General features: G+C 56.8%; 2 protein-coding genes across 12 annotated transcripts in view; one reads left to right on the forward strand and one right to left on the reverse strand.

The window, feature by feature from the left end:
• Positions 1-217: 217 nt before the first annotated feature.
• Positions 218-27632, reverse strand: LRRC8A (leucine rich repeat containing 8 VRAC subunit A). 6 transcript variants are annotated; one of them, XM_086324598.1, is made up of 5 exons: positions 27524-27632; positions 24211-24313; positions 9573-9737; positions 7000-9164; positions 218-2107 (listed from the first exon to the last, which is right to left on the reverse strand). In XM_086324598.1, exons 4-5 carry the CDS (start codon positions 9154-9156, stop codon positions 1832-1834), a joined length of 2433 nt encoding a protein of 810 aa, XP_086180724.1. In that variant the 5' UTR covers positions 9157-9164; positions 9573-9737; positions 24211-24313; positions 27524-27632; the 3' UTR covers positions 218-1831. The 6 variants fall into 6 exon arrangements, with proteins under 6 accessions (XP_086180724.1, XP_086180720.1, XP_086180721.1 ...); XM_086324594.1 differs by having other exon boundaries at positions 24211-24317; XM_086324595.1 differs by lacking the exon at positions 9573-9737.
• LOC147362440 (kynurenine--oxoglutarate transaminase 1) overlaps positions 26336-27704 on the forward strand; it is a 38549-nt gene continuing 37180 nt past the window's right edge. For 2 of the 6 annotated variants that reach the window (XR_015136215.1, XM_086324615.1), the window contains exons 1-2: positions 26336-26455; positions 26700-27151. Coding sequence is in view for 1 of the 6 variants with exons in the window: in XM_086324615.1 (XP_086180741.1) it covers positions 26819-27151 (333 nt within the window). In the remaining 5 variants the exon portion in view is untranslated. Of the gene's footprint in view, positions 26456-26699; positions 27152-27704 lie in introns of those variants that run through there. The other 4 variants (XM_086324648.1, XM_086324642.1, XM_086324623.1 and 1 more) reach the window with 3 other exon arrangements.

The raw sequence follows: 27704 nt of genomic DNA on the forward strand, positions 1-27704 counted from the left end.
GGCCGGAACCCTAGGCTCTGGCCGGCAGAGGACACCTGGCTGCAGGATCCACTCCTGACAGGCAACAGGACTGTGTCAGTGAGTGTCTGCTGGTAGCTGCCTCTGAGGGGCTTCTGGCTTCATGGGGCAGGTAGGGAAGCAGAGTTCCTTATCTTCTCAGAGACCATGGGGCTGAGGGGACCTCAGAGACCCGAGAGACATGGAGACCTCCAAAGGCCACTTTGTTATAGGTTTATTTGCTATTTGAACCGAGTCCACAAGTTCAGACCCATGTGTAACGGATTGCTTCATGGTTGTCAGAGGCTAGTGTGCATTATTTCTGAGGATTACATCTGATGACACGGCGCGGAAAACACAAATGGACAAATGGACATAATCGTGAAGACGAGAGACGCGAGAACGTGCCTTAGTGTCCAAGTGATCGATCGAAGGTGGCGGGGACCCTGGAGACTGATCTCAATGAAGTGAGCTGGCTTTCCCGCCACCAGGCGCTGCGTGGGCTGGGCGCCTGGGACAGAAACCTATCCAGAACCTGGAGGGCCTGTCTACCCTGGTGGCGACCCTGCCTCTAGGTGTCCCGTGCTGAAGGACGGGGTGGCACGTCACCAGGTGGGGACAGGGCTGACGTCAGCCGCTGAGGCTAGTGGTGGCACTGGGCTAACTCATGACACACGAGGTGCGAAAGCAGAGTCCGGGTGAGGCGGCTCCTCTGGGCTCCTAACACTGCCACAAAGTCGGGGCAGGGAGGACGGAGGGTGCAGCGGGGAGGGGGTGGGGGCGGAGCACCGTTCATCTGGGGATGAGCCAACCCGAGTCCCCTCCCTTCTTGGCAGCTCCGGAACATTCCCTTTGGCCAACAGCCACAGAAACGAGAGCCTGCCAAGATATATGGAGGAGAAAGAAAACAAGACACCAAAAAAACAGAACAAAATAGTCCCCGCTCTAGGAGGGGAGAGGAACAGACAGACTCCTGGACCGAGGTCACCACGGACTGGAGGCATCCTGCAGCCTGCTCCCCAGGGGAAGGAAGCTAATTCAGTGTCCTGCTGCTCTGCTCAGGGAGGACACTTGTCCTGCCCCAAGACTCCGACTCACTGGCCTTTAGTGTCCTTTTTTTTTTTAAGTTATTTTTTTCTTTTTGATACCCAAACCATCAATTTCAAAAAATTTCTTTCTCCTTAAAAAAATCTCAACTGTGGCAGCAAACGCCAGGCCTGGCTTCTCTGCTGGCGGCCTGCTTTCCCATGGGCCATGCCCCCAGAGCCCAGCCTGGCACCTCCGGGGTGACCGTCCCACAGCTGGTTCACCCTGGACCGCTCTGCTCACGTCTGGGTGGGCGCTAGATGCTGGCGGCACCACCAAGAAAAGGAAAACGGAAACATGGCTACCCTTCCTCTAACACCCCCCCACATCTGAGCTGACCTTTCTTGGGAATGTATAAGTTATCTGGAGGGAGGGGGCGGGAGGTGGAGAAAATAAATACCAAGAACTAAGAAGGTGTCCCTGGACCTCTGGCGTCAGCTTGGCCTCTGGGGCAGCGATGGCCTCCAGGGAGCAGGCCCTGATTGTCCAAATACTGCGCTCGCTGGGAGACGGACTGCAGGTCTCTGATCTCCCCCTCAGGCGCCCGCCCTGGGGGGCATGAGTCTCGAGGAGAAAAGGGGCCAGCCCCTCAGGTGCGGTCCTGTCGCCCGGCCCAGCTCCAGCGCCCCTGCTGACAGGCTGGGCTGGTGGTCCGTCGGGGCTCCTGGGTTCCTGGGCCCGAGGCCTGCCTGGAGGTCCGGCTGCAGGCCGCCCACTCAGGGCCACCCGTGCTCCATGCCATGGGAGCTCAGGCCTGCTCCTTGTCAGCCCTCCAGAGCCGCTCCTTCACCTCAGGGGGCAGGGTGTTGAACAGGTCCTCCTCCACCACCAGGCCACTGCGCTTGAGCAGCGGGCACTCGCCCAGCTCCACAGGCAGGCACTCCAGTCGGTTGCCACGCAGCTCGATCTGGGTCAGGCTGGTCAGCTCGCCCACCCGCGAGGGCAGCGACTGCAGCACGTTGTTGCCCAGGTGCAGGGCCCGCAGCTTCCGGCACTGGAAGAGCTCGGGTGGCAGCGCCTCGATCTAGAGGTAAGGAGAAGAGGGCACAGTGAGGCGGGCGCAGCCGGGACCCGGGCCTCGGGGCCCCGGCTTCCCTGCCCCAGGCGTTGGCACCTTCTCTGATGCCCATTTCAGCTACCCCAGACCTCAGGGACCAGCACAAGCTGGGCCTGAGTCTGGCTAACTCCCCCGTGTTCTGCAGGTCTTGGCTTTGTCGTCACTTCCTCCAGGAAGCCTTCCTTGACCTCCTGGTAACCTAAGGTGCCCATGTTCCCCCAACAGCACTGATCCCTCCGCGTGGTAAAACTGCTTGATCTCCTGTCACTGGCAGACCAGGGACTCTGAGAGGGCAGGGCTGGGTGTGCCATGCTCCCTGCTGTCTCCCAGCAGCTGTCACCCCCCACCACCCCCCCCCCCCCCCCGCCAAAGCAAATCACAGGAGCCAGCTGCTACCAGCTCCATCCCCTCCTCCACCACCCAGGGCTCACCAGGAGCCAGGCCTGGGGGCCTGCCAGGTTTAAGAACAGTTTATGAAAGCACAGCAGCCTGCTGAGAAAACTCTATACCCTCAGCTGTTGCTGAGAACTAGGGAGAGCTCACCAACACGGTCAGAATCCCAGCTGTGTCACTTCCCCTTCCTGGGCCTCAGTTTCCTTATCTGTCAAGTCACAGGCTGAGGGTGGGTGTGGGGAGCCCAGTCTTGGCCATTCGGGGCCCTCTCCTGATTCTGCAAAGTTTGAATAAGAGGCAACACCCACTTGCCGCTTACTACAGGACAGGTTCACTCTGAGCACTGATGCTACTAACAGTTGAACTCTCACAACTACCTCTAAGTACTGTGGAAACACTTGTTCCACTTTACAGATGGAAAAACTGAGGCCCTGAAGGATCCAGCCTCCTGAGAAGTTCACAGCTGGAAAGCGGTGGAGCCAAGACATGAATCTGGCTCAAGAGTCCGTGCTCTAACTGTCCACTCTGTTGGTGGAGCAAGGAGCAAACGGTGCAGTTGGGTGGGGACACACGGGAAGAGCCCCATAAAGGCTGGCTTCCTCCCTGCCCTCCTGTGAGCAATCAGCTACAGACATGAGCACTTCCTCAGCCTGTTCTCCTACAACCAGCTCCTTCAGATACGGCGGACAGGAGGGACCCCTCCAGCAGAGCAGGAGCCAGGGGATGGGCCCCGAGCCTACAGAAGGGTGATGGGCAGCTTGCTCTGTCACCATCCGCATGTTTCTGCCGAGGATGCTGAGGCCAGGCAGAGGCCATGCCAAGAGGGGCACTGTAGATGTTTTAAAAAGGACTCCTGACCTGGGTCTGCAAACCCGCCACTGCTGTGCCCAATGGTCAGGAATCGGGCAGGCGTGGCTTCCAGGTGGGCAAGGACTCCAGGAAGGCCAGAGGACAGAGAAGTGGGTTCCTGCAGGACCAGAGCCTCCCAGAGACCCCACTGTGCCCCAAACTGGCCTCCTCTGGTGACACAGACAGTGGCCGGGGAGCGGGAAGGACTGGGGCGGTGGGTGGCAGAACTGGGGTTCACGTCGGGGCTCTCCCCCGACACACCCCTCCCCGGGGCACCCCCGGCTCCGCGGCCAGCTCTCTGCAGGCCCCACGGAAGGAGGGGAAGGTGGCTCTGATGGCTCGGTCCCCCGCCTGGCCGCCCCTATCCTTCATCCTGAGGTGTGCTGGCGCACTGAAGGCGTGAAGTCGACTCCCATCACCCCAGTCCCACCCTCATCCACCTCCTCAGGGACCTCAGGCCACCCCATCAGCACTGGCTACCCCTCGAGTCCACCTGGTCCTTGGAAAAAACAAGACAACCCTCCCAGGGGCCTCTGCGACCTTCCCAACAAACCGCCTGGGAAGATGCCGTCTCTCTTGGCCTGGCAGGAGCCGGCTTCTACCCCTGCCCGCCCTGAGCCACCTGCGGCCACTCCTCATCCACTGGACCTGCCCGTGTTCTCCTGTCATCACCCGACTCCCGCACGGGCTGTGCACCCACCTGCCTGGCCCTGCTCTCCACTGCCCCTCCCAAAGGCTCGAGCCACACTCCCCTGGCCCCTACCCTCTAGCCCACCCCCCACCCCTCCCAGACTCAGGAAGGACAGATCTTCACCCAGGAGCCTGGGGGATGACTCCCTGAGCTTCAGGTTCAGGCTGACTTAACCTGGTCCCCTGGACGTCCCAACACGGGACCTACCCCCTCCTCTCTGAAAACCTGTGCCTCGTCCTGCCTCAAGGACCCTCCAGCCACCCAGGCAGCCACGTGAGAACAGGCCTCACCCACTCCTGACAGCTGCATGCAGGGTTTTTTTTAAGATATTTTTTGGATCTGGACCCTTTGTAAAGTCTTTGCTGAGTTCATTAGAACATTGTTTCTGTTTTAAGTTTGGGTTCTTTTGGCTCTAGGGCATGCGGGACCTTAGCTCTCCAACCAGGGATGGAACCTGTACCCTCTGCACTGGAAGGTGAAGTCTTAGCACTGGACTGCCGGGGAAGGCCCTGCACACGGGTTTCTATAGCTCTGGACCTCTGTCCTGCCCCGCCCCCACCTCCCTGGAGCTTCAGGGAGAGCCAGCTCTCTGCATTCCAAGGCAGACCTTCCTCCCTCAATCAGTCAGCGGGAATTTGGTGGACAGTTTGCCCCAAGTCAGGCACTGGACTGAAGAGCCAAGATCCAGGTCGTCAGAGCGAAGAGGGAAGGAAAGGACGCAAGGCAGGTAATCTGCAACCAAGTGGGAAAAACAAGATGCCTTCAGCCCTGGCCTTGACGACAGGGGCAGGGGCGGTGGGGGGCGGGGAGGGGCGGGGGGGGGCGGGGTAGTCCAAATTCCAGAGGCTCAGTTCACAGCTCCACCCCTAGCTTTCAGTTCCCTGTGGACAAAACCTTTGAGAAGTTCCTTCATTGCCTGGCTAACTCCTCCTCATCCCTCAGGGCCAGGTGAGACATCCCCTCCTCCAGGAGACCTGCCTGCCCACGGCTAAGCCCAGCCCCCGGCACAGTCAAGGGTGCTAACTTGAGTTACCCATCTGTCCCTGCAAGCAGTGAGGTCAGGAAGGACCGGGGTCGGGGTGGGGGGTCCTAGCTCCCCACTAGGAGTGCACAGAGAACATTTGCCAAATCCATGAATGAATATTTGAATAACCATACAAAGAATATGTCCCCTTAACAAGGTATTGGTCAGCAAGACTTGAAACCTGAGAAAACCCGCGGTGAGGGCCTGAGTTGACCCACATTCAGTTGCCCTGTCCACTTCACAGGTAGTAGCCCAGGGGTGGGGGGTGGGGGTGACTCGCGAGGAACCAAGGAACCGCAAGCCCAGAGGGAGGCAGGAAGGTGGGGGGGGGCTCCCGCCGGGAAGGAGGAGGAGCCGGACCAAGTCTGGCTGGAAGAACTTTCTTTCCCTACAAAGGCCTCTGGGATTCCAGGGGGTGGGGACAGGACGTGATGAAGCACCGTGCTGAACTGGGGGCCAAAGGGTCTCCTTCCTGAGGGACTGCGTGCCTTGCCGCCAGCGCTTCCTGAAGGGTGACCTCAGTCAACGCGTGAACCCGACAGCTGTGCCTGGAGCAAAGAGCTGGAGGGGGCAGGACGGGGCGCCCAGCGGGGGGCTGGCCACACCCTCCTCCACCGGGTATCTGGCGGAGCTGCCTGGTCCCCCTCCACATGCTGAAGGAAGGGTTGTGGTTGTCCCCTCCTCCCCAAATGGGGCTGCTCCCAGGAGTCCAATTTTCCTGACTGGTGGGCCGTGGGCCTGTCCTGGTTCCCCGGGGGCGGATTCTCTAGAGTGAAGCAGCCTGGGATCCGACCTTCACTCCTGTACGGCTCTCATATGTGCACACGCGTATCATATGGCGGGGGAAAGGATTTGTCACAATCTCTGGTTTCCAGGGAGAGAGGCTTGGGGAAGAGCGGAGGGGTTCTAGCGGTCAGAGGTCTGGGGTGCCTGATCCTCCTACGTGAGTGATGCTGGACAGGGCGTGTCCTTCCCTGGAATGGGGGCATTTCAGGGGCTGCTGCCTCCCAACTGCTGGAGCAAGCCCCTGCTGTCCTTCCTGAAACCATCCGCCTCCCTTCGAGAGGGTTTCCACCCACAGTAGGAACTAGGAAGATTTCCTTCCAGCATCAGGTCCCCACCAGGAGAGGGCAGGGCAAAAGGCAGGCACCCCAGCAGCTGCGGCAGAGGCCAGGCCACAAAGTCACAGGACCACCTGCCCTCAACCTCTACCCGCCTGCTTCCACAGAGGGTCCCTTGGGTGGGGGGGTTTCCCCGGACAGGCAAGGGGTGGGTGCAGAGGAACCGAAAAAGGTCTCGATCACTACCAGGGTGTGGCCTTCGGCTCTGCAGGCCCACGACAGTTTGCACAATTTCCTCTCCAGAAAGACAGGTGGTGACAAGCCAGCCCCAGCGGAGCCCAACTCTGCCCTTCGCCACCCTCGACAGGCAGAGAGGGGAGAGGGTGTGAGTGGCTCTGGGAGGTGCACCAGCCACCCACGCAGTTTCCGTCCTGGGTGGGCCCATCCTGGGCTCCAAGTCTGGTCTAGGACAAGCTGAGGAAGACACCACAAGTCCTAGGCCGAGTCCCGCCTCCCATGACCGAGCCCTGACAGAGAAGACTCCTGCCTGTGGACATCCCCATCTCCAAGGAACCCGCCCAAAGCCACCTTGGGGACCAGCACACCATCCCTCCTAGCAGAACTTGGCCGCGTCCTGCAGTCGAGACAGGCTCCCCAGCCCACAGATCCTGATTCGGCGGGTCTGGGCTAAGTTGTGGGGGGGTGCAGGGGAAGCCGCCTGGGAATCTGGATTTTCATCCAGCTCCTCCCCCAGGTGCTTCTGGGAACCACAGCTGCAGACCCCAGACCAGGGGTGCCAGACGTCCGGAGAGACACCCCCACCCTGCCACGGGTCACTCACCCGGTTGGCCGTGACGGCCAAGTTCTGGAGGCTCTGCAGGAGGCCGATGTCAGCGGGGAGGAAGGTCAGGTTGTTGTGGCTGAGGTCCAGGTAGCGCAGCTTGCGGCAGTAGAAGAGCTGGGTGGGGATCTTCTCGATCTTGTTGCGGTTCAGGTAGAGGCGCTCGAGGTTGGTGAGGTTGCCGATCTGGATGGGGATGTAGGCGATATGGTTGTACCACAGCTTAAGGCAGGTGAGGCGGTGCAGGTGCTGGAAGCTGATGATCTCCTCAATGGTCTTGAGGTTGTTGTCCTTGAGGTCGATCTCCTGCAGGTTGTGGAGGCTGAAGATGGAGTGGGGGATGCGCTCCAGGTCGCAGCGGATGAGCTCCAGCTCCGTCAGGTTGGCCATCTTCTTGAGGCTGTTGAGCACAATGAGCTTCGTGCCCTCATTGTTGATGGACAGCTTCTGCAGGTGTACGCCCACGTCCGTGACCACCTGCGGCAGCTTGCTCAGATTGCTCTTCAGCCTCAGCACCTTGAGCCGCTTGAGCTCACGGAGCCCGTCGATGACAATGAAGCGGTTGTTCTCGGCGCTCAGGTTGCCTGTCAGGTGCAGCTCCTCCAGCGTCTTCAGGCTGTAGATCCACAGCGGGATCTCCTTGATGTCCGTGAACTTGATGTGCAGCGCCCGCAGGTTCTCGCGCAGGAAGGCCAGGGCGGGCGCCTCGATCTTGGCGGCCGTGTGGTACAGCCACAGCTCCTTGAGGCCCGTGAGCTGTGCGATGCTGGGCGGGATGGTCACGTCGGGGATCAGCTCCAGCTTCAGCACCTCCAGCTCCACCAGGTCGAACACCGTGTCAGGGATGCCGCTCAGCATGAACAGGTGCAGCTCCAGCTTGTCCTGCGCATTCTTGGTGAGCCGCTGGCGCAGCTTGTCCAACGTCCACTCGTTGTTGAGGTTTAGCTGCCGCAGCTTGTTCTCACTCACTTCCGACAGGAAGACAGCGAAGCGTTTTGAGTAGAGCGGGTCGTACTGGTCGATGAGGTGCAGCATGAAGGCGAAGTCGTTCTTGACGTCGGGGATGTCGCTGTAGCTGCTCTCCTCGCGGATGGACTCGAACGAGTACTTCTTCAGGGAGCGCCGCAGCATCCACCAGAGCGTGTACATGCAGATGAGGCCGTAGAAGATGACCAGGCTGATGTAGAAGGATGCCAAGATCTTGAAGAGCGTGGCCAGCGGGTGGGCGCACCGGTACGTGCGGTAGCCCGTCAGGCTCTCGATGTCCACCGTGCAGTCCACGTCGAACTTGATGTTGTGCACGTAGTAGACGGTGTAGCAGATGATGAGGATGAACTTGATCACCTTGATGATGGTCTGCCGCATGTACAGCCGGTACACGATGTCCCCCTCCTCCACGTGGGTCCGGAACTTCTTCACCTTCTCGAACAGCGCCTTGGCCTGCTCGCCCTCCTTCTTGTCCAGCACGCCCGTCTCCGAGCGGTCCACGATGCCCTGCTCGATCCGAGACTTGGTCCGCTGCAGCATGGGCACGGTGGCCTCCACGTCCTCGCTGACCGTCGATGACTTCTTGTCCATGGAGCCGTTCATCTTGCTGAAGGCCGGCTTGGGGTCGCTCTCCTCCACCACCGTCTCCGACAGGGCCCGCGTGGTCCAGGGCGAGTCGAAGCACTTGAGCAGGATGGACACGAAGTGCTCCAGCTTGGAGCTGGTGCGCGGGAACTTGAACCAGAAGTTGCTGCAGGCCAGGAAGATGAGCGTGTGCAGAAGCACCAGGTAGGGGAAGTACTTGGCGAACCAGTGCAGGCGGTTCTCATAGCACACGGCGTCCACATAGTTGTACTGGTGCCGGTCCAGGTCGTACTTGATGCCGGTGGGGCCGGAGTCGGGGGTCGGCCCGATGGTGGAGTTGGGGTAGGGGGGCTCTGGGCCAGGGGCCGCCCAGCCCCGGAACGAGTCGTTGCAGGAGTCCTTGGTGACCCACTTACAGGGCAGGCAGATCATCTTGTCCTGGGTAACCTGCAGCGTGCCCCCGAAGACAGCGATCATCAGCATGACGATGGAGATGTAGTCGGTGAACACGTCCCACCACGGCTTCAGGATCCGGTACGCTGGCTGCGTGTCCGCAAAGTAGCGGAGCTCTGTCACCGGAATCATGGTTCAATCTGAAAGGGACCATGGGAAGGGGTTACTGAGGGGTAGCCGGGCTTTCTGAGACCGGGGTGGGGGGGGGCGGCAGGGGCAGGAGACTATGGACCCATTGTCCAAAATTCCACCTCGAGGCTAGCTGTGAGTCACAATAGCTGGGCAACACTCACAGGGCAGCCCACGGAGTGGCCTTGGTCCAGAAACCAGACGGCACTGGGTGGCTGGAGGGAAACCACCGCAGGGGAGGTGGCAGCCTCCCCATTCCACAGAAGGGAAGGCTGAGGCGTGAAGTCCGGGCCATGCTGACAGATCACTAAAGAGCCTCACAGGGACCCCCGCCTTCCAGCAGGAACAGTCCAGAAGTCCTGTCTAGACCCCATCCTGTTAATGGTAAGACCAACCAGAGGGGCCAGCTGGAAACTTACAGTTCCTTCAGAACCATGTGCCATGAAGCCACGCCAGTGATCTTAAGAGTGGTCATGCAGCTTGCGGGATCTTAATTCCCCCACCAGGGATTGAACCCAGGCCGTCTGCAGTAGAGGTCAGAGTCGTCCTAACTGCTGGACCACCAGGAGATTAATTCAAAGTCCCTGAAGAGATTTATTCAAAGTGTGAGAAAAGCCAACTGTAGAAGAGGGAGTGGACTATGAACTAGCTTCTATAGAACAAATAAGGAAGCTTAAAACATTCCACGTGTGTGTGTGTAAATATATGGCCACACAGGACTCTGGGTGTGTGGGGAGACTGGCAGGAAGGACAAACAGACAGCAGGTTGTAATGACGGGTGCCGGGAGGAGGGGCTGGGCAGCGAGGACTAGAAAGCAGGATGACAGGGTCACACGCTTAGGGCATTTACATCAGATTGTTTCCGGCTATGTGCATCCACGTGTGTTTGTAAAGAAATTTAGAACAGCAGCAGATCTCCCCCTGCAGAGTCCCACTTGGCAGGTCCTGGGTAGAGCCTGGGAGTCTGGTTTTTTTTAACGCTTGACTTCGAGGCCACATTCAGGAAGTGCAGCCGGGGGCGGGGAAGGTGTGCAACCAAATGAACCTGCGAAGAAACCCTGAATGCCTGGGCCAGCAGGGAGCACCCTGCCGGGACACGTCACTCTTACAATGCTGCTCAGGCCATGAGGCTGTACCAGACCAGAAAGGGACTAGGTGTTCACTGGAGAACAGTCAGGAAAATGTATAAAGCATTATGGACAGAAAAAAAAAAAACCCTGTAAGAACACCGCCCAGAGTCACCCACCCCTGTTAACTTTTCACTGAGTGATAACCTTCCAGTCCTTTCGCAAATAAAATTATGATTTTAGGGACTTCCCTGATGGTCCAGTGGCTAAGACTGTACTCCCAACACAGGGGGCCCGGGTTCAATCCCTGGTCAGGGAAAATAGATCCCACAGGCCACAACTAATACCTGGTGCAGCCAAATGAATAAATAAAAATTTTAAAAAAGAACATTCCCTGAAAAAAAAATTGTGATTTTTACATTTTACTGTTTTCTAATCCAGAGTCTAGATTTTTAAACCAAGATTTAAATACCCGTGTTTAGACAAATGGGTCTGTGGGGAGAGGCACAAAGGTCCCAGGTTATGGGACTGGGGCCCTTATTTTGATTACTGATAGTATTAATAGTGACAAACACTTCATAGGACAGGGCCTCCCTGCAAACACCAGATGCTCATATCATCTTGGGCATGCCAGGATGGGTAAGGACAGGAGGAAGCAAACCTAGACCCCTTGAGGGAATCGGGGTGCTCAACAGATGGACATGTGCCAGGCACCAGGCTAAGCCCTTACCGTGGGGTCCACCTCGTGGAGTCGCGTTGACACCCAGGTGCAGGGCCCTATCTTTGGCCCTATTTCACAGATGGGGACAACTGAGGCTCAGCGGCATCACCTGCCCAATGTCACTCTACAATCAGGGCAGAGCTGAGACCAAACTGAAGCCTCCCGACTCAAGTCTTCACCAGGGCTCGGGCTCACTGTCCTGCCACTGCTCAAGGCCCCACACAGGGCAGTGCCAAGAGGTGGAGCCCAGGAGTCGAGCTTCCTGCCCCCCTCCTGCCAGGATTCCCAGAGCTCAGGTCACCGTGGGGCCAGCAGACACCACTACCCGCCCTGGGCTGGCGGCTCCAGCCCAGGGGGTCGGCCCTCCTGGTAAGTGCCCGCCCTACAGGAAGGCCCTCTAATGACCAGCTGGCTCCTCGCACCACCCACACTCCTGGGCGAGTGGGCATCCAGGGAAGGGCCTGCTGAATCACGCAGCCGGGCCCCCCACCCCAGCTGAACGACACCCTGACAACTCCTTCCTCCCTTCCTGGCTCGCCAAGTCCACGTCCAGGCAGGCGCCCAAAGACTGGGAACCGGAAGGGAGGAGGGGACAGGACCGAGGGCCCGAGGGCGTGCGAGAGCCTGCCCCTGGAAAGTCCGGGGCTGGGACCGCCGAGGCAGGATGCCAGGCGCTGGGGGTGGGGGCAGTCTGTGACCAGGCAGGATGTGGTTGCAGCCTCGCAGCTTCGGGGGAGTGGGTGTGTCACGCAACGGAGAACAGCCTGCCTCTCGCACCAGGAGGACTGGGCCCTGCTGTCCTGGGGCTTGGCTTACGTTGTTTTGGGTCTGAGGTGGGAGGTCCACTCTCCATCACAGGTGAGGGACCCGGAGGCTCGGAGGGGGTGACTGTCCCGTCCACCAGTGTGTCTGGCTCCTCCTGCCCCCCCAACACTTCTGTTCTGAACTCTCTGTAAACCACCCTGCTGAGAAGGGCTTCGTGGAGGGGACAGTCCTGTGATGGTCCTGGGGGGCTCCTGGCACCTCCTCAGCCCAGGGAGAAGACACAGGGGTTGAGAGGGGTCAGGCCAGGGGCCCAGGCCACACAGCTGAGAAAAGCAGGCCTGGCCTCATTGTGGGGGGACCTGGGGAGGTGGGGGGTTGCCCTTTAGCTGCACCACGTTTCGGACTCTGCCAACTCACTGTGGGATTCTGGACAAGTCCCCGCCCCTCTCTGATGGTGTTTCGGGGGAAATCTGCAAAGAAGGCACAGGTGCCAAAGCCCAGGCTTTTGTCCCCAGGGGGCCAGGGGTGCGGCGCCTTCCCCCATGGGTCCCCAAGAAGAGACGGCCGGGTGGTCAGGGCAGGTTGCTTGCAGGGCTTTGGGAAGGGCCCAGAGAATCCCAAGCTTCTAAAGCACTTTGTGCAGAGAGGGAAGCAGGCAGCCTGGGCTGGTGTCATCCATCCTCAACCTCTGCCCAGATGCTGCTGGAGGGCAAGGGTCTGCCGCACACAGCAGGCGCTCAATAAAGGTATCAAGAGAGGGCCTGAGAAGGCAAGGGGAAAAGTGGGGTGGGGAAGGGCATAGCCTGGGGGTGATGGGCTGGCCTGGCAGAGCGGGGGAGGGGGCCAGGGAGGAAGCTAAGGCGACTATGGGCACCCCTCCCTCCCGGTTCCTGCCCAGCCCTCCCCAGGGGAAGGAGCGGAGACCCCTCAGGCAGGGAGGGCCAGCGCAGGGACCTGCCCCGGGAGCTGGTGACTCAAGGTGAAGAGACACCCACAGCTGGAGCCACTCCCTGTTCTGAGAATGAGGGCCCAGCCCAGAACCCTCGGAGCCCAGGAGTGCGCTCTGCTGGCGCCCTCCCTTATTTTCTCAAAATTGTTTTATTGCTGTAAAATACACGTAACATATTTGAATGAAGGACATTCGTTCTGCTGCGTGGCCATCACCGACCACCCATCTCCAGGACTCTTCTCGTCTTGTAAAACTGAAACTGTCTCCACCAAGCACTGACTCCCCCCTCCCCCCACCCCAGCCAGAGCACCTCTATTCTTTCTGGCAGTATGACTCTGACTACTCCAGGGACCTCACATAAGTAGATCGTATGCTATTTGTCCTTCTGGGACTGGTTTCATCCACCTAACATAATGTCCTCCAGGTGCATCCATGTTGTAAAAGTGGAAATCACTGTCTTGTCTGACTCCTTGCGACCCCACGGACTGTAGCCTGCCAGGCTCCTCTGTCTATGGGGTTTCTCCAGGCAAGAATAATGGAGTGGGTTGCTATGCCCTCCTCTAGGGGATCTTCCTGACCCAGGGATCGAAACTGGGTCTCTCGCATTATAGGCAGATTCTTTACCATCTGAGTAGCAGGTGCCAGGAAAAGGAAGCAATTTCCTTCCTTTTCCAGGCTGACTAATATTCCACACACCCATTTTACAGATAGGGAAACTGAGACTCGGGGAGAGAGGTCATGTGCCCAGCATCACACTGCCTGTCACCTTCAACCCAGATCTGGGGTGGAGCCCCGACAAGCAGCACTTCCAGGGAGCAGCTCCCACCCAACAGCTACCCCGGGCCTACCTGGGGATGGTCAGGAAAGCACTAAAAGGTGAAGGGGGCAGATTCAAGGGAGTGGGGACCTTTTCTCCCAGTTACAGAAAACGTCCTTTTCAGGAAGTTTCCTGCAGGCAGTGCGTTCATCCCCTTCCTGCACTGAGGCCTCTGCAGCCAGGACTGCCCCCAGCAGAGGTGTGCAACAGCTTCTCTCTGGGGCCTGTTTCCCCATCAGGAGAGGAATACGGAATCTGTCATGGAGGTGCCCACATTTTGCATAAGGCAGTCAAGGATCACGGGGTGTGTGATCCAGGCTTTGGCTCACTGCAACACCTCCCTGCCCACTGGCATCACCCAGACACTCACTCACTATCCTGGCCACCCCTGCCTAAAGCCAGCAGGGAGGGGGAGGCGCCTCCAGCAGCCTGGACTTGGTCTCTCTGTAATAAAATGCCCGTGGTAGCAGATGCTATGCCAAACTCTCAGGACTATCAGGGAGTCACAGGAGTGAGGTTTCCCAGACAACCTGTGTGCGGGGACCTCAGGCAGGTGGAGAGCAAGGAGTACAGTGATGGGGGCTTAGAGGGAGGGGCAGGTGGGCTCTGCCACTCAGCAGTGGAGTGACACTGGGCAGGCGACTTCACCCCTCTGAGCCTTGGTCCCCCCCATCTGTGGAATGAGGCTGAGACAGGCACAGACCTGGCCCCCGACGGCAATCTGACTTTAGCAGACAGCTGATGGGTGGATGAAAAGAGCACAGACCCGGAGCATGATGGAAGAAAACAGAAGGAAAAGCGCCCCCGACGCTGGCCCTGACACCTGGCACGGGGACACAGTTAGATGAGGCTGGGCACACAAGAGGCAGGCGGTGAGCAGATCCTGGTCCCTTCAAGAGGCCGCCAGAATGCAACCGGGCCTTTTCAGCAGAATAAAGGAGCTCTGTATGTAATGCCATTTTGAAAATAAAGTGAGATTCAGAACAATAAATAAATACATTGCCATGTTGATAAAGCCTGACCCAGCTGGGGAATGGCTCCCTGTTAAGAGTGGGAACAGGAGGCAGGATGAAAGGAGACTGTAATGTTTTTACCAGCAGGCATTACCTTTGTGACTGAAAAGTAGCATAGAATTTAAAATAAATAGAGCCTAGAAGAAAAGAAATAAAAACTGAGCCCTCAGGTGGAGAGTTCAGGTGTTCTTTTGTGGCTCTCAGAGAGCAATCTCGGGAGGGTGATGGGAGTCTGGCTGGGTCAGGTCTCGGCCCCAAGAGATGTAGAATTTGGAGAGGATCCTGAATAGAAGACAAAGATTAAAGGGCTGAAATCCAGGCAGCTGAGAAAGACAAAAAGGCCGTGTGCCCTGCTGTCCTCTGCTCTAACCCTTCTTCCAGAACAGAGGCATCTCTTAAAGCTACTGACCGTGCCCTCCTGGAGGTCAGCGAGCTGGGATTCACCCCAGCTGCACCACGTAAAGCTCATTGGCAAGAGATTGCCCATAGAGAGGTCAGCAAGGTAGGTTGGGAGCCCCGCAGGACAAGGACCCCTCCAGATTCATCCCAGGCCCCATGCAGAGTCCGGAACACAGAAAGCGGAGTAAAGGTTTGCTCAACTGGGCTGAGCTGGGAGGGGGAAGCGACAGGAAGGAGGTGGGCAATCGTCAGGCAAGATTCTAGGACAAAGGTTTAGTTACAGGAACATTCATGGTGGTTGTCTTTATACCCCAGGAGAATTGGAAACCATCCAGATGCCTGTTACTGGGTGATCAATTAAATACCTATTTAATGACCTGATGATGGAATACTATAAAACAATGAAAACACGTTAGAGCAAAGCACTTGATGACCTGATGACATGACAAAATACCTTCAATGCAAAAAGGAGGTAACGAGACTATGACAGAGGAATAAGCAAGCCTTCTGCAATAACTTAGACGTATGTTTTAAAAATACTGACAGTGACATTAGGCTGATGTTTACAATCTTTTTTTAACCCCAAACTTCCCTCTGTTTTCTGTTATAAGAATACGTTACTCAGGGAATTAAGAAAAAAAGATTTTTAAAAATCAAGATTCCCAAGGACCAAGAATAGCTACGACACTGGGGAAGAATAATGTGGGAGGAGACCCAGTATAAAGGTCTTGGAATTCGACCAATTCGGCGGGGATGTGGGGATGGATGGCTGGACCAGGGAACTAGAAGAGCAAGCCTAAAAGAGACCCTGAAATTTCTGGAAACGTAGACGTGACAGCGTCGACTCTGCAGGCTGGGGAGAAAGAATGGGTGTCCGCAAATGGAGCTGGCCTAGTTACCCACAGAAGAAAAGCACAGCCCCATCTATCGACTTGCAGGGAAATAAATTCCAGTGAATTCAAGACCTAAGGCAAAACTTGCAAATATTTAAAGAAAAATCTAACTGACCACCTTAATGTCTTTAAGACAGGGAAAGATCTCTTATCCCAAATGAGCACAAATCCTCAGAGGAAGAGGCGCATCTACCGATCACATTACAGTTAAAATGGACCCACATCAAAGGACCTAGTAAGTGAAATGCACCCACAGGCCTGGAGAGACACTTGCAGTGGGTTTACCTGCCAAAGGATTAATGCCCAGAACAAAGACAGAACTCCTCCAGATACACAGAAAAGACAAACCAATAGGGAAGAAAAACGGCAAAACGTGAATAGACAATTCACAGGGAAAAAAAACACAAATGGAAATTCACGAATGAAATAATTCTTAATCTCATTGTTAACCAGGGAATGCAAATTAAGACAATCACCAGCCATTTCACTCCCCTGCGATTGGCCAGAAATGTTGAATTCTTAGATGAGAAGATAGAGTGCATTCATCCTCCGACCCAGCAATTTCGCTCCTAAGGCTCTGAGGGTTGCTTCACACGTCTGTGTGAAGCCACAGACAAAAATGATCACTCCAGAGTTGTTCCTGATAGCAAAAGGTCAAAAACCTAGATATCCAACAACAGGAGAAAGGATGAATTACTCTGAGAATACAGTGAAATGCTGAAGCAATGAAAGTACCAACCTGTATCAACATGAAAAAAAAATTAAAGTGAAGTGCTTAGTCGAGGCCAATTCTCTGTGACTCTATGGACTGCGTAGCTCACAAGTCTCCTCCGTTCATGGGATTTTCCAGGCAAGAATACTGGAGTGGGTTGTCATTTCCTTCCCAAAATAACGCTGAACCCCAAAACAAGCTATAGAACACACACATCATCTGAGGTTTTCTGCAGTGTATATACCCAGGTGTGGCAAAGGTATTAGAAACACGCGTGTCGTTGTTTAGTCAGTAAGTCATGCCCAATTCTTTGCAACCCCATGGACTGTAGCCCTCTAAGGCTCCTCTGCCCGTAGGATTTCCCAGGCAAGACTCCTGGAGTGAGTTGCCATTTCCTCCTCCAGAGGATCTTCCTGACCCAGGGATCAAACCTGAAGCTCCTGCATTGCAGACAGATTCTTTCCCAAGTGCAAGGAGAGCCCCAAAATCAAGCTGATAATTTCATCTAAAGAGGGAAGAAAATGGGATTGGGGAAGAGGCTTCAACTGCACCTGAAATGATTTGAGAGAGAGAGCGTGTGTGTGTGTGTGTGTGTGTATCTCTATGTGTTTATGTGTGTGTATGTGTATCTATATCTCTATGTGTATGTGTGTGCATCTGTGTGTCTGTGTGTGTATCTGAAGCAATTACAAAACATTAAGATCTGGCAAAGCTAAGTCCTGGGTACAAAGATATCTGTTCTAGTTTCATAACTTTTGCAGGTGCTTAAACTGTCTCATACAGAATTTACCACGATAACCGTCTGTTTCTCCCACTCCGGACTGGTCTGCTCTCTGGTCTTTGCACCTGCAGGGCTCAGCCGGAGGCAGCAGCTACTAGGCCATCGCCAGGGCAGCAGACTCCACTCTTTCCACCTGGCCTGCCCCTGGCTGGCGCAGCGGCAGCTGTGGCCTCTGAAGATACTGCAGAACGCAGCCTCACCCCCGCCTGGTCCTCCCCGCCCCAGGGAGACGGGGAAGGATGCAGCCAGACCCTTTCCACTGGGCAGCACCCACAGGTGGACAGAAGTGAGACCGGGTTCCTGAGGTAGGGCTGGAGCACCCCTGTCCCCAGGCACTCAGAAAGGCAACCCAGAGGGCCCCTCTCCTCCCCATGGCGGCAGACAGATCCCAGGGAGTGTGAAGAGCAATAGCTCTGGAGTTGGGGAGACGCGGGTTCAAATCCAGCTGTAGCATGAAACAATTCATGACTCCAGGCGAATCAGTGAATCTCTGGAGGGTCAGTGGTAAAGAATCTGCTGCCAATACAGAAGATGTGGGTTCCATCCCCAGGTGGGGAAGAGCCCCTGGAGAAGGGACATGGCAGTCCAACATTCTTGCCTGGGAAATCCCACGGACAGAGGAGCCTGGGGGCTCCAGTCCATGGGGCTGCACAAGAGTTGGATACAGCTCAGCAACTAAACGACAACACACCAGGCAAATTATTTAGCCCAAGGCTTGGTTTTTGCAACTTTAAAATAAAAACAATGCTACCTACCTCATATCTGTGTAGAGTGACCCAAAAGATGTCCAAGAGATATTAAGTAAAATAAAAGATGCTAGGTGTTCCCTGGTGGCCTAGTGGTTAGGATTCCAAGCTTTCACTGTGGTGACCCAGGTTCAATCCCTGGTCGGGGAAACAGTCTTTAAGATATATGATGTATCATGTATTATTAAGTGATATAAAATGTCACAAAATGGACAAATACTTTATGATTTACATGTTTGGTACTCAAATCTGGTATTTTTGTGAGTAGAAAAAAAAAAATTGGGAAAAGAAACTAAAGACCTTCCTCATTGTGTGGTTTCTGAAGAGTGTAAAAGAGTTTAGGAGAAATAGTACCGGCCATCCGTCAAGTATGAAAAAGGTTCGCCTACCTGCCTGCCCTACCCAGGTGTGCCCTAACACGCGCACGTAGGGCGCAGGGAAGCCAGGCCTCAGCGTGGGTGGGCTCAGAGCCCGGGGCCAATGAGTGCTCTTCTCTGAGCCTCAGTTTCCTCAACTATAAAATGGGAATGTTATAGTACCAGTCTCAGAGACTTAGTGTGAGAATTAAAAAGAGCACAATGCACGTCTTATGGGACAACCCAAGGCTGGTACACAGGGAGGCGCACTGTGCTGATCTCATCCACCTGCCTTTGCAGAGACCCTCCCAGAATTTACTGGGGGACAGACACCCGAGAGAGGGCTGAGCCCCAAGCACAAACCCCTCCAAGCATAGACCAGGCATTCCCGAGCCCCCAGGACCTCCCAGGACTCAAGACGCCACACTCCAGGGCCTTGTACTCCCGCAGCCCCAGCTCAGAACTCCAGGACCGGACAGAGAGCTGGTGAGCCACCCGCAAAACCACCCTGAGGGGTCAAGCCCGCTCCACGTTGTTGATGTCCTTGCAGGGCCTCTCGCAGATGGGGAAGGAAGTCGAAGAAATGACATGCCGCCCCACTGTCCAGAGGGTGGCCAAGCAGGCAGGCTCCAACCACCCCCAAGCTAGCCCGCAGCACTTGGCTTTTACACCTGAGCCGTGGCAGGCCGGCCAGGCTGTGGGTAAACAGGGCACAGAGAGCCCTTTGTTAAAACCCAAATTGAGAGGCTGGGAATACTTCCCAGGCGGGAGGGAGGGGAGGCCGAGGCTGGCCCCCCTCGCCCCTTCTTGTACCACGCTTGGGGAGGCTGACCCTCCAAGGTGCTCCCAGGGAAGGGGGAAGGGCCTTTCCCAAGAGTTCCGAGGAAGACACTGGGTCACTGGCCCTGCCCTGGGAGCATTCTGGGCTTATGAATCTGCTCCTCGGTCAGCACCCTGGGGCCTCCTCTGCTCCAGAGCAGGGGCTGGAGGTTGGGGGGATGGCGGGGGGCGGGGGGAGGAGAGGGCCAACCCATCATCTGGGACACCCAGCCCCCACCCACCCCAGAGCCAGCACTGCCCTTGAGGCCCCCACACCCGCCGGGGTGAGTCAGCAGCTGTGGGCTGGGGGTGCTGCCTGGCTCCATGCATCCTGCGTTGAAGGGCACACCCTCACTTTCGGGGAAAGAAGAGGGGAGGCAGTCCGGAGCAGGGAGGGAACAAGTTTCAGTTCCAAACTGCTCTCCATGTGGGCCGGGCCTCCCAAACAGGTTGGTCCTCAAGCGCTCTTGCAAGGGTGCGGTGGCCTCCTGGGGGAAGGGTGATCAGTGAAGGACACCCACCTTGGTTCCCCGAGCCAAGCACACAGAGGCCACAGGCCGGGTCTGAGGCTCAGGACGGCCCCCTCGCCCCATCAGGCGGGCGTGTTACTGCCACGGGCTCCGGGTCACTGATGCGGCCTGCACGTCAGCACCAGGCCTGGCATGTCCGGAGCCTCGGCTCCCAATCTCCAGGAACCTGGTACAGCTCCCCGCCTCACCAGTGCGTGACCCTGGGAGTCACTTCCCTCCCGGGTCCCTGGTTTCCTCATCTAGGAAATGGTATTCCTGGTCAGGGCGGCGGTGAGGACTGACGAGGCGGTCCATAGAAAGCTTTTGGCTCAGAGCCTGCCTCATAGAAAGACTGTAATGTTAGCTGCTGTTTTTTTTTTACGGGAGGTTTCATCAGTCCATTTAGGGGTGTGAAGTCAGGCCCAGAAAGGTTAACTGACCTGCCCAAGGCCACACAGCTAGAAGATGGCGGAAAGACCGCCACCCATCTGGTCTGCCTTTCCCTTGCATGCCTGCCTGTCTTGAAGGCCAGCAGGTCTCCTGGACCTACCTGGGCACCCAGAACCCTGCAAATGCTTCCTGGGACAAGATCCCTGTTTCCAGAGGGGTACCTGGAATTAAGGTCTCTGCAGGGAACTCCAAAAGGCTCCAAAAGGCTCAGATATCTCTGGTCTCTTAGGTACAGCTTTAAGGAAACTCTGGGAGGGAGCCCAGCTCTGGGCCTGGCTCCACGCGGGGCAGAAGGGCCTTGAAGACAGGTCTTGATCTGCTTTGAACACCAGCACTGCCTTCCCAGACGGGGTACGAAAAGTGGGCAGGAGCCCCAAAGAGAGGTCACAGACCCATCTGCCGAGGTCCCAGGGGACTGCGAATGAGGGGGGGCCTGGCCAAGGGTAAGCCGCCTGTTGCCCAGCTCTCCAGACTGGAAAGGTCTGCCCCCAGGTATCCAGCCAGGAGACATGACAGCAGGACTTCTGCGTGGCCCTACCCGGGTGGCACATCCGTCCACAGGCCAACTCTGCCAGGGGTATGAAGTTAGCGGAGGTGACTCTGGGGTGCCCAGGTGGCATGTGAGAGCCGTGGAATTTTACAGCTGCTTCTCTGGTGGAACATGGCTCCAGACCTGAGGCTGTATCTCAGTGTCCATTTAATTTGGATGTTTTAAGTCCTCAAGAGACGGTTAAACATAGAACTTCCTACGAGATGTGAAATGCAATAGAAACGCATCGGGGAAGAGAGCAGGGAGAGGTTTGTGGCTGGGAGGAAAAGTCATTCTAGAAACCTCAGCCTTCCCACCCTACACACGCTAGGAAGTCACTAAGATCCGGGACCCAAGGGAGCCCAGCCCTGATTCCACGCCAAGGGCACCTGGCGGCAGATAGAGGTTGAGACCAGGGCCGATGGAGAAGCCCTGGTCAGTGTTCACCAGCATGGTCAGCAGGTCCTCAGCCCCACAACGGCCTGGGGAGCTTCTTCAAAATGCAGATTCCTGGGCTCACCCCCTACTCAGTCGCTGCAGGCCTGTGGTGATGGGTCCAGAGGAATCAGCATTTTGAACAAGCTCCCAAACCACTCTGAAGTACCCGTAAGCCTGAGAACCTAGAGAAAAAGACAAATGAGAGGTGGGCTAGAAAGAGCACAGGCTGGACCGCCCTGGTGGTTCAGTAGCTGAGACTCTGTGCTCCCAGAGCAGGGGACCCGGGTTCGATCCCTGGTCAGGGAACTAGATCTTACATGCTGCAATTAAAGACCCCACATACTGCAACTAAGACCTGGTGCAGCCAAATAAAAAATAATGGAAAGGAAAAGAAAAAAAACAGGTATCGATCAGAAAAAAAAAGCACAGCTGCCCAGACACACAGACCCAGGTCCACATCCTGGCTCTACCACCGGAACTGTACAACTTCCAGCAAGAACCTTCACGCCTCCAGCCCTGGTCTTCTCACCTGGAGACTGTGGCACATCAGATGGTAAACTTCATGGTGACCAGCCCACCACCTGGGCTCGGACCACAGCCACCGTGGACATGAAAGCTCTGCTGCTGGAAGGAAGGCGAGCAGAGCGTTGTCCACCGAGAGGCCAGGTCTGGGGCCCCCGCCAGAGGTGGCCCAAAGAGGCCCGTGCCAGAAGGAAAAAGACTCCAGGAAAGACTGGGAGGAAGAATCGGGAGAGGCAGATGGTCTGGATGGAAAGCTGAGCTCCGCCAGCAGAGGGACGCATCTCTGCACAGACCTGACTCCCAGGGTGGTCCTGCCCACCAGGCTACGCAGGGGTCCCTCCTGCCGGGGAAAAAAAAAACAAACCCAGCCAGAGGTATCTACGCCCCAGCAGGGCATCCTGAGATCCTGACCCCAGGGCAGTGCCCGACCTTCGCTTAGCCTGTCCACTCTCAAGGCTAAAACCTAAGAGGAGTGCTCGGGGGACCGAAACCGAACCATCCACCAGAACGGCCTGGCGAACCGAGTCAGGGCCAGGCTCAGGCCAACGCCACACTGTGGCCCTGCCTCAGGCAGACAGAGGAGGGCCAAGACCTGGAGGCCAAAACCTCTCGGGCTGGCCCAGGCCATTCCTTGCTGGCACGGAGGAGGAGTTCTGATCTCAGATAAGTAGGATGTGCTGCTTCCTGCTCGTCGCTGGCCAGAGACCTCAGCTCAGGCCTCCGATACTGGGGAAGGGGGGCTGGCAGAGTTCCTCAAAACCAACAGGAAACTCCTACGGGGCAGGCCTGGGGTTTGCTGACCTTGTCCCAATAAACAGGACGGTCAACAGAATCACACGCCAGGCATTTCCCACCGCCCTCTGCTGCTGTAAATGTCCCGACAAACAGCTCAGAAACCCTGGATGGGGAGGCGCGGGAGCACTGCGGGTGGGAGGAACGGGAGTGGGTAGGGACCTTCTGACGGGACTCACCCACAGCTCGACCTCATCAAGAAAGAGGTCCAGGGAGGACTGTGAAATGAGACAAGAGCAAGCGGCAAACCAGCGGCTCTATCAGGACTGACTTGATTTTAGGAAAAAAAGGCAAATGCTAACAATGCATGTGGGCAAATCCAGCCCTCCTCACTCACGTCTCTGGAGACGGGGATCACAGGAGACTCTAGCTTCCACAAGGCATTAAAATCAAAACAAAACAAACAAAAAAACACGTAACGGGCATGCAACTTGGCTGGTAATTACAAAAACAAAACAAAGCAAAACAAACAAACAAAAAACATCGGAGATACCATTTCTTCTAAAATCCAGGCTGGGAAAGGCAAGGCCTACCTTAACAAAAGCCACGGCGGGAGGTGAAGGCATGGAGAATAAAGGACCCCAGCCTGGGATTCCAGGACCTGGCTCCAGCCCCACACCCCTGCCTTCCGACCCGATGAGTTGCTTCCTTCCTCTGAGCCCCAGTTTCCATGTCTATAAACAGCAAGGGTGGGGAGGTGGGTGGGGGTGGATCAAGGCCACTGCCTGAGCTTCCACAAATGACCAAAGAAATCATTGATTAGGTTTGTTTTACAAATTATTAAGCAGCTTATACCCACACCCACTATGCTTAGAGAACACGTTTGAGGACACCCTGAGCCACCTTCCCTGTATCGACATATTTAATCTTCAAGATACTCTCAAGGGAGGCAAGGAGCTAATATTACCCTCTTTTCACAGATGAGGAAACTGAGGCTCCGAGAGGCACAGCGACTGGCCCACAGTCACTTATCGAGCATGTGGCAGCTGGGACTCACACCCAGGTCTGACCACAACGTCTGGGTTCTAACCGGTGCATGCTCCTGCCTTTGAGAACTGTTCTCCAAAGCAGAGGCCAAGACACCTCCCATCTTCAAAGATGTCCATGTGATAGTGTGGGGGAAAAACAGCTCGCTGGCTCCTTCTCAGAGACTCATGTTCTCAGTCAGCTCTGAGACACCCGTCAAGGCTCCGAGAGGTCCTGCAGCCCGGACCATGACAGGTTACTGTTCCTGGAGTCACCTGACCACTGTGCCCAGAGAAACTGGTGTCCCACCGAACACACCTTGGGAAATATGGTCATGAGACAGCGTGAACCACCTCCCAAGACTGACAAAAACCAGGGGTTCATCGTGCAGGTTCACACCTGCTGGGTATGGCGTGCATATATGTGCTAAGTCGTTTCAGTTGTGTCTGACTCTTTGTGACTCTGTGGACGGTAGCCTGCCAGATGCCTCTGTTCATGGGATTCTCCAGGCAAGAATACTGGAGTGGGTTGATATGCCCTCCTCCAGGGAATCTTCCTAACCCAGGGATCAAACCCACATCTCCTGCACTGGCAGGCAGGTTCTTTACCACTAGCGCCACCTGGGAAGCCCCAGTGCTACTCAGATGACCACTGAGTTGGGAGAAGGAAGAAGAGTTTTGTCTTCTGCACCCTTGTCCTAGAAGCCCTGGCCTTACAGCAAGAAGAGCAAAGGGCTGTGGGGACAGGGACACTGCCCTCTGCCCCGTGTCTAGGGGCCGAGGGTGGCCTGGAGGGAGGGGGCCCAGTCCTTACCCTGAGGACGGCTCTGCTATCTGCGAGCTGGCTGATGGTGCTGAGGCTGGCCCACGTCTGTCTGGGCAGGGTCTTGGCATTCCTTTCGCTCCATGGAAGCCGCCTGCCTACGAGGAAGCAAGAGCTACCATGAGCAGGGAGGTGTGTGGGAATCAGCATTACCTGCTGGGCTGCCGACAGTTTCGGAGCCCCTACTCACTGCCCGGCCTGGACCAGGGTGACGCCAGAGAATCGGACAGTCTACCGGGGAGATGCCAAGGCAAAAGTTATCACCGGCTCTTGAGTGCCTGGGGCTCTGCTGGGGGAACCCAGGCCCTCTGGGAACGGGGGAAGAAGCACTAGACCCAGAGAAGTTGGGTCAGGGAAGGCTCCCTGAAGAGGGTGTTGCCTAAGCTGACTTCCTGGGAAAGAGTGGGAGTTGGAAAGAGCATTCCAGGCAGAGAAGGGACAGCACATGTTTGCCTGGAGGGAAGACAACATGACTTCTAGAGCACGCTGAGCGGTTCAGCCTGGCTGGATCCAGGGCTGGAGGCGGAAAGTGGCAAGAGGTGAGCTGCAGCGGGGTGAGCCGGATCCAGGCAGAGACACGCCCTCAGCCCAGACACAATTTCAAGGAGCGTTTAGTGAGCATCTACTCCATGCCAGGCACTCTGCTCAGAACTGTTCACAGGTCAGGAGGGTGGGGAGAGTAGTGTGATCAGACCACGATAGGGTTGTTGTTGCTGTTCAGTCGCTCAGTTGTGTCCGACTCTTTGCGACCCCCGTGGACTGCAGCACGCAGGGCTTCCCTGTCCTTGGCTACCTCCCAGAGTCCATTTAGATCCATGTCCATTGAGTCAGTGATGCCCTCCAACCATCTCATTCTCTGCCAGGTAGGGGGGAGTGTTTAAACCAGCCAGGCACTGGGAGTGTGGCCCAGCCATTAGTGAAGGGGGAAACGACAAGCAATCAGCAGGAAGGGGAAAGGGGTGGGGGTTGGGGGGGAGATGGTTACACAGACAAAGGGATCGTGGCGCCTTTTAGCTGCTTATGCCATGGAACATTTCTCACAGCCGCTCAATGCCCAGGCGCTGTGCTGAGAGGAAAGAAGCAAGAGATGGTTTCCAGCCTCTCAGAGAACCCCACGCAGAGTGATGGAGGCTGGGCAGAGAAGCACCTGGGTCCATGAAGGCACGGAAGCCACGGAAGCCAGGCTCTACCCTCACCCCTGTCCTCCTTGGCAAGGAGAGGGATTTACTGAGGCTGGGAAAGCCAGTCACTTGCCCGTGGCAGAGGCCGGCCCAGAACTCAGGCCACAGGACTCACTGGCACTGATTGTCCTTACCCTTCCTCTTCCAGGAAACACACACAGACCACCCCCTGCACACTCAGCCACAGCTAATGCCTCTTTCCTCTGGGCTGCCTCTGAGACATTTCTAGCATTATGCTGGCCTCTGTGTCAACGTTGTCCTGTCTGCCTCTCTTCCCAGACTATTAGCCAGGGACCGTGTTCTCCTAGCACCATTCCTGGCCCAGGCCAGGCACTTACCAAAGGATGGTTGAATGAATGAATGAGTCAAGGCAGGGAGAGGAGGTGTGCTGGGCTCTAGAGCCCCACATCTAACCCACCTGACTCCCCATGAGGTCTTATACCATCATCGTGTGAAAACCCAAAATCATCTCCACTCTCAGGAGAGTAAGGAAAACAGGATGATCCCTTCCCTTCAATACTACAAGTGAGGTCCAGGCCAAGCCAGCTCCCTGAGTTCTGACCCACTGGGACAATCCTCACGAGCGCCCACTGTCCAGAAGGACCACTTGAAGTCTGCAGAGGAAACAGCTTCCTAGTGGGTGTGCCCAAGAGATGGAGGATCTGGGTGAGTTACAGGGAGAAGTCACAAGCGTTCCTCAGGCCCTTGCTGTGTGCCCCACAGCCCCTGGAAGGCCCGGGGGGCATGGGAGGTAACCCCCAAAAATCTCTAAAACTGGGAAGACAGGGCAACAGGGGCCAGTCATTCACACCCCAGCACCTCTCCAAAACCCAGTCCTCCAGCACAAGTCATCTGTCCTTGCCTCCCCCTCCCCCCCAGAGCCAAACTTGACCTTCACAAAGGCACTGCCCAGTCCCTCTGAACAAACTCTCACTCCCCCATCCCCTCCACCAGAAGAGTAACCAACATCAGACCTCCTCCTCCTGCCTCTAGTCTGTCTGTCTGCCCGTCTGTCTATGCAGCCGGCAGGATACACGGTTCGTCAGGGGAATAAGGTAACTCCTAATGGAAAAGGTAGGAGAGGCCCCTGGGAGCTTTTAGGCTCCACCAAATCCTTCCTCTACAATTTAGGCCCAAATTCCCTTTCCCTCACACCTCATCCCAGAAAGGCTTCAGCGGGGTAAGGCAGAGAAAGAGCCCTTAGGGGAAGAGACGGCCCCACCCTTCCAGCCAAGTCCCCATCAGGAGGAGACTGCTGCCAGAAACACCCCCAACCATCTCTCTTCCTTCCCAAAAAAGGCAGCACTGGCACCGGCAGAGAACCAGCCCAATCCCGGTTTCACTCCAGTCCAGACCAGGGGAAAGAAGCGGTCGACGCAAGGAGCAGAATCATCAGGGAGCCTCAAGAACCCACGGCTATGCTGCTTCAGCTCGGCAGCCAACTTTGCGAGGTCTCCAGCCCGCACCTCATCAGACCTGGCTCTCAGGCCCATCTGGATGCACAAGACACCGGCAGGGTTCAGAACCTCAGACCCCTGGACTGGGCTTCCCAGGAACCCCAGCCCAGACAGGCCCCCAAGAGCCTCGCCAGGGAATCTGCCCTCCCCCCACCCAAGTCAGGGCACAGTTCCCGCCCGATCCAAAGGAGGGAGGGTTCCAAGGGAAGAGGAACGGGCAAGGAGCCCAGGAGAACCTTTGAAAAAGGAGGGGAAAAAAGGTCCCAAGGAGAGGGCCCAGAGGTGGAACCTCCAGTAAGTGGGGGAGTGTGTGTGTGTGTGGAGGGGTGGGGATCTGGGGGAACCCAGGGGATGACAAGGGGACCTGGGGGAGCCGAGGCGGAAACTCCCGGTATGTAGAGCGCAGGGAGGCACTAGGGTGCCCGGGAGGGGGCTCGCGCGCCGCGGCGCCGGGGAGAGGAGGGGAGGGACCTCTGTGACCCGGGGCGCGGGGAACCCGGAGGCAGGCAGAACCGAGCTGCCGCGGGAGGCCCCCTGTGAGCCAGCCCCGGCGGGCAGAGCCCGATCTGCCCAAGGCGCCTGGGGCCGGGCAGCTGGCCGGGGACGTCCAGGAGTTGATTTCAAGAGATGACAGCTCGCGCCCCCTTCCCCTCCCCACCCGCTCACCTGGGCCCGCCGCACCCGGCCGCCCAGCCGGCAGCCCCGAGCCCCTGCCGCTCTGTCCCACTGCCGGCCACTGCGCCCCTCCGGCGCCTCCTTTTGTTTGTCCCTCACTGCACCACTCAGCCTCCTCCGCCCCGGAAGTGACGTCACCGTCGGGCGCGAACGCGGCGCCCCGGGCGTAGCC

Source organism: Bos grunniens, chromosome 11 (assembly GCF_055505025.1).
Source record: "Bos grunniens cultivar Pamir isolate PY7600 chromosome 11, Bosgru_T2T1.0, whole genome shotgun sequence".
Lineage (NCBI taxonomy): Eukaryota > Metazoa > Chordata > Mammalia > Artiodactyla > Bovidae > Bos > Bos grunniens.

Bases quoted from the DNA above. Each gene is read 5' to 3' on its own strand.
- LRRC8A (XM_086324595.1), bottom strand. From the start codon at position 9,156: ATGATTCCGGTGACAGAGCTCCGCTACTTTGCGGACACGCAGCCAGCG. The intron at 2,108-6,999 runs GTGAGTGACCCG...CCTTACCTCTAG, and splicing joins TGGCCGTCACGGCCAACCGG to ATCGAGGCGCTGCCACCCGA.